The sequence below is a fragment of the Trematomus bernacchii genome, unplaced genomic scaffold (assembly GCF_902827165.1).
Source record: "Trematomus bernacchii unplaced genomic scaffold, fTreBer1.1, whole genome shotgun sequence".
Lineage (NCBI taxonomy): Eukaryota > Metazoa > Chordata > Actinopteri > Perciformes > Nototheniidae > Trematomus > Trematomus bernacchii.
In genome coordinates this window covers 403,870-409,059 of record NW_022987767.1, presented here as the reverse complement: position 1 = coordinate 409,059, position 5,190 = coordinate 403,870, and the positions used below count along the sequence as shown (strand labels likewise).

General features: G+C 43.2%; 1 protein-coding gene across 2 annotated transcripts; it reads left to right on the top strand.

Moving 5' to 3' along the window:
- The first annotated feature begins 1,248 nt into the window (after positions 1-1,248).
- On the top strand, positions 1,249-4,880 carry irx5a (iroquois homeobox 5a). 2 transcript variants are annotated; one of them, XM_034148387.1, is made up of 3 exons: positions 1,249-1,945; positions 2,841-3,243; positions 3,915-4,880. In XM_034148387.1, exons 1-3 carry the CDS (start codon positions 1,700-1,702, stop codon positions 4,604-4,606), a joined length of 1,341 nt encoding a protein of 446 aa, XP_034004278.1. In that variant the 5' UTR covers positions 1,249-1,699; the 3' UTR covers positions 4,607-4,880. The 2 variants fall into 2 exon arrangements, with proteins under 2 accessions (XP_034004278.1, XP_034004277.1); XM_034148386.1 differs by having other exon boundaries at positions 1,249-1,960.
- Positions 4,881-5,190: the final 310 nt, after the last annotated feature.

Below are 5,190 nucleotides of genomic sequence, written 5' to 3'. Positions count from 1 at the left end.
TGACACCGTGTGCACACACTCTTTAGGAGCGCCTACAGCGATCCCTTTCGGCTTATCTGAGACTTGAACTGGAAAGTCAATCACCACAGTGAAAATGGCTTGTAGATGTCTGATACCTAGGAATAATATTTATAATACCCTTTTTTTTTAAGGCCACGTCAGTCAACTTCAAACCAGGCAAATTTAATTATGAAAAACGATCTAATGTATTAATGGTAATTTCCATCAGAATAAATACAACAACAAAACAAATATTATTTTTTCTTGGCAGTTAGCAGGTGTCTAATTTATATTAAATATAAAAAAATAATTGCCGATAAGAGTGGCGTATTAAATACATCCAGGCTATCAGTCTTTAAGCATTGAAGAGTTTATCTGCAGTGATCAAATGAGATTACAGCCTCCGGTCCAGGCGGATTTGGTGTAGTTGGCACTAATCTGCCCTGGCTTGAGGGTTTATGACTTTCTGTGAGTGTGTATCTGACTGGTTTATTCCAGGATCTATTGCAAAAACTATTTAGCCCTCGCTACAGTAAATCGTTCAAACACGGCGCAGACACTTCAACAAGCACAGCACAGAAATGTCGATAAGGAAAAGTTTGTTACACACAATTCTGACAGAGTGGTCGGCCATTTACGCCATCTTACTTTTACTTTTCAGTCGCCACAGATCTTACCAATGCAATATTCGGCTGGTTAAAAAGTCGACAATAATCCATTTGAAACTCCCATTGCGGATTTTAACACAAGGCACACGGAGATCACGGAGCATCAGTCTGTTGATTTAACGCACATACAATGACGACTTTTTTTTTTACGCACAAAGAAAGAATAACAAAAAGAGAGCACAGCAGTGGAGCGCCTTTTTAATTCCTGCCGGTATCTTGGAAGCCCATATCCCTGGCACACAACAGCCGATTTGTTATTGATCAAGTGTGAAAGTGACGGCTTCGTATTTGGAAAAAAAAAGAAGAAAGTTGGGAGTTGACAGACTCGCATGATGTCGCCATCCAAAGGGGGGCTGCCAGGCGCACTTGAGACTTACTGCAACGAGCCTTGTTAAAGAGGGGGGGGAAATAGAGAAATAGAGAATGAGACGGATTGTTAGTTAACGCGAGAGAGGGAGGGGGCGAGGAGGAAGTGAGAGAGCGAGAGAGAGAGAGAGAAAGAAAGAGCGAGGGGGAGAGAGAAAGAGAGAGAGTGAGAGAGAAAGAGAGAGAGGGGGAGAGAGAGCATGGATTTGGGCAGGGCTGTGGTTACCCAGCATAAGCTCTCCTTTTTCCTTCGGTGACTACACCCCGAGAGGAGGAGCGTAGTAGGCGTCAGGATCCTCAATTTTTCAACTTAGCATCTTGGCAGGACATTTTCCCAAGCAAAGCCCCCGTCCGACGGGTAAAAAAAAAACTTCTGCGCGGGCATGAGAGCAACGGTGCAACTCAGATAAGGAGAGCAACAGAAACACAAAACGAGATAAAACATCCGACGGGTGGCGGACAACGACCAAAAATAATCCATCCAACATACAAGCCTCTCTTTATTTAAACCACTTTTACTTTTTGCCTCCACCATTGTCATTTAGAAGGGGGGACAGACAGCAGGTCTGCAGACACACGGCTCTATGCGCTCCGACAGCAGCGCATGAGAAAATAAAGGGAGGAAAGTGCGCAAGTTAAGTGGCTTACACTCTCCGGGCTCCAGCATGGCGTATCCTCAGGGCTACTTGTACCAGCCGTCCGCTTCTCTAGCCCTGTATTCCTGCCCTGCGTACAGCTCCAGCGTGTTATCGGGACCCAGAACCGAGGAACTTGGGAGATCCTCTTCGGGATCTGCTTTTGCTCCCTATGCCGGATCTACCGCGTTCACCAGCGCCTCTCCGGGCTACAACTCCCACTTATCGTACAGTGCTGCAGACGCGGCAGCAGCTGCCACATTCAGCTCGTACGTGGTGAGTAAACTAAAGGTGATTATTCAATCTAATAGGAAGTCAAAAGCCACAATATTAACTCGTTATAGAAGCCTGAAATATCCGCTGTGCATTCGATGCCAAGCGATTTAAGAGGGAGACGTGCGTCACAGGAGTACGTGGATATAATATTACAGAATGTCAGGTCCAGAAAACATGTTGTGGAGTAAACAGAACTAATTTAACTGAGTGGTTTGCTTTTACATGGTGCTATAATGAATTGTAGTTTTTATGGGAAGCAGTTAGGAAAGCATTGCCGAAGCTTCACGATAACTGCTACGCGCCTTGTCATGGCAATTTTGGTCACTGCATTTGTGTATTATCACCCTGTTAGAAGTGCCAGGTGTGAAACTTAAAAATTGTAAATTTAGAAGACAAAATATGTTTAGTTTGTCATACACAGCCGAGTATACAGGCATATTAATACAAGGACTGTTCTCATAAAGAAAGAAACGGAATGCGAGGCCCATCGTACAAAATGTTAATGATAATTGCAGGCTGTATTATTTTAATGGCGAGAATAAAAATCAATGCATGGTGATTAAATGTAAATAATAATACATTTGCATATAGCAACAGTTATCAAATTTCAAAATCCTAATCTCAAACAATGTGGAGAATGTTGAAGCAAAACTCCAAAAACATTAACTCCAAACTTGAACTACTGGATTTAAGTCAGTGTATTCGTGTACGTGTGTAGGTTTGTGTGTGCGCGTGTACACGCATGCATGTTTATATGTGTGCGCGTGCGTGTGTATGCGCGTGCATGTGTTCATGTGTTGTGTACCGTAGCCTAATTAGTTTGAACTATTTTAAAGCAGTTTAGAAAATAATGATGGCAAAACTTTTGACACTGTATTTGTATTTTGTTTAACAGGGCTCTCCCTATGACCACACTACGGGTATGGCCGGCTCGATAGGATACCACCCATACGCAGCATCCTTGGGCTCCTACTACGGTGACCCAGCGTACCGTAAAAACGCAACACGGGACGCCACCGCCACCCTGAAGGCCTGGCTCGGTGAGCACCGTAAGAACCCCTACCCCACTAAAGGAGAGAAAATCATGCTGGCCATCATCACCAAAATGACCCTCACACAAGTGTCCACCTGGTTCGCCAACGCCAGGAGGAGGCTAAAGAAGGAGAACAAGATGACCTGGACCCCCCGGAACCGGAGCGAGGACGAGGAGGAGGACGAGAATATTGATTTGGAAAAAAACGACGACGACGAGCCAAACAAGCCCACAGACAAGGGAGACTCCACAGACACAGAATCAGGTTGGTACTGCAGGGAGAAAAGGCACACAAAAAATCATCAATTTTTCATCGCAGTCGTTTCCACTCAGGGTGCAAAATTGATTGCTGGTTAATGGTGGTATATTATTTATAATGGGACAATTGCTTTAAATAATAATCACCTTGAACTCCCCTCGTTTGACTTCTCAGGGGCTGAAATTGCTGGTGACGCAAAGTGTTTAGCAGCCAATTTATCTTTAACTGCATAATAAGGATACAGCTGGTGTATTGCGCCGGGTATTCGGCTTAAAAATATTGCCTTTGTATGATCATTATATTCCATTATGTAAACGCGTGTAGAGGGCTTATTATCATGAACACTGATTTGACACGATCATATTTGATAGTGAAAATATTTTTGGAAATTAAAATAGTCAACATAGCCTACTACCACATTGTTCCTGTTGATGTTCTTTAATAATTATAGAGAGCAGTGCAGTTACCTTTTAATGCTGGCCCACATTTTTACGAGGGAAATTTATAGCAATAATTGTTGTGAATGGAAACGTGCATAAATAGTCCTAATTATTTTTATATATCCGATTTCAGTTTGCATTGGTGTTTGCGATAACCTAAAACACATGTTACTTTTTTATCCACGTTTTAATGTCACGCTTATTTTGCAATAACTCCATTCTTTATTTGTGCTTTAGATCATAAACTGCTGAACCCAGGGGACATGGGCTGTGACAGATTTAAAGAGGAGAGCCATGGCAAAGACTCGGATCCCCTTCTGAGCGACTCGGAGTTAAAAGAGCAGGAGGATCAGCGGACTACAGAGTTGCTGCTGCCGGATTCCGCCAAACCGACCACTTCGTCTCCCTCGTCGGTGCCCCGGGGGAACCAGGCCGTTGCGCAACAACAAGACAAGCCGTCAGATTTGAGCCATGCGCCGGCCAGCAACGTGACCTCTGTTATCCACTCGCCCCCTTCGGCCCCCAAACCCAAACTTTGGTCACTTGCAGAGATCGCCACGTCCTCGGACAGGTGTAAGGAGCCGACACATGCTGGCCCGGGGTTGGGTCAGAGCGTAATACTGGGCAACAACGCGTCTCCATCACGGTCCTCCCCCCAGTGCCCACTCCCCAACAGCACGGTCCTATCCAGGCCTCTGTACTACACCTCCCCTTTCTACCCCGGTTACACGAACTATGGTGGCAGTTTTGGACATCTTCACAGTAACCACGGCTCGGGCTCCACGGCACATTTCAATGGATTAAACCAGACTGTGTTAAATAGAGCAGAGGCTTTGGTAAGAGAGAGCCATAAAGTCAGAGGCCAAACGCAGGTAGATCTTTGTAAAGACTCCCCTTATGAACTAAAGAAAGGTATGTCAAACATTTAATACCTGAATATTTTTCCCACTCACAGCGGACTCTTATTTATTTTTTGTGGTTGCATTAAAAAAAAGAAAGAAAAAAAGAACAATGATGACATTCTGAGAACACTTATTTTCTGAGTAAATGCTTATCTTCAAAATTTTAGTTTCTGAATGGTTTATCCTAAAATGTAACAAGAATGGTCTTAATCGCTGCAGCCGCCTGAGTCTATTTGTATTAAAGACTAACATGTATATTTAATGTAGCATTTTTGTATTTAAAATGGACAACACACTATCTTTGAAGTAAATTATGAAAAAAAAAAATACATGCTTGTGAAGCGATTATTTTGGGGAGCATTTTGAATTGCCAACGTGTCTGAAGTGCTTCAAGGCCAATTAATATATACGAAGTATTAATTCAATTTTGCACCGTGACAGATGCTTCAATGGTAATTATCATTTCAAAAATGTTGTGGAAGCGAGACAAACTTGAAAGAAAAGGCCTACATTCAGCCAAGGATGGTGGAACATCTAAAAAGGTTCAGTTTCGTTTTGGTTAGTGCAAATATTATAGGGGTTTTTTGTGAATGAAAAATGTTGGAAACAAC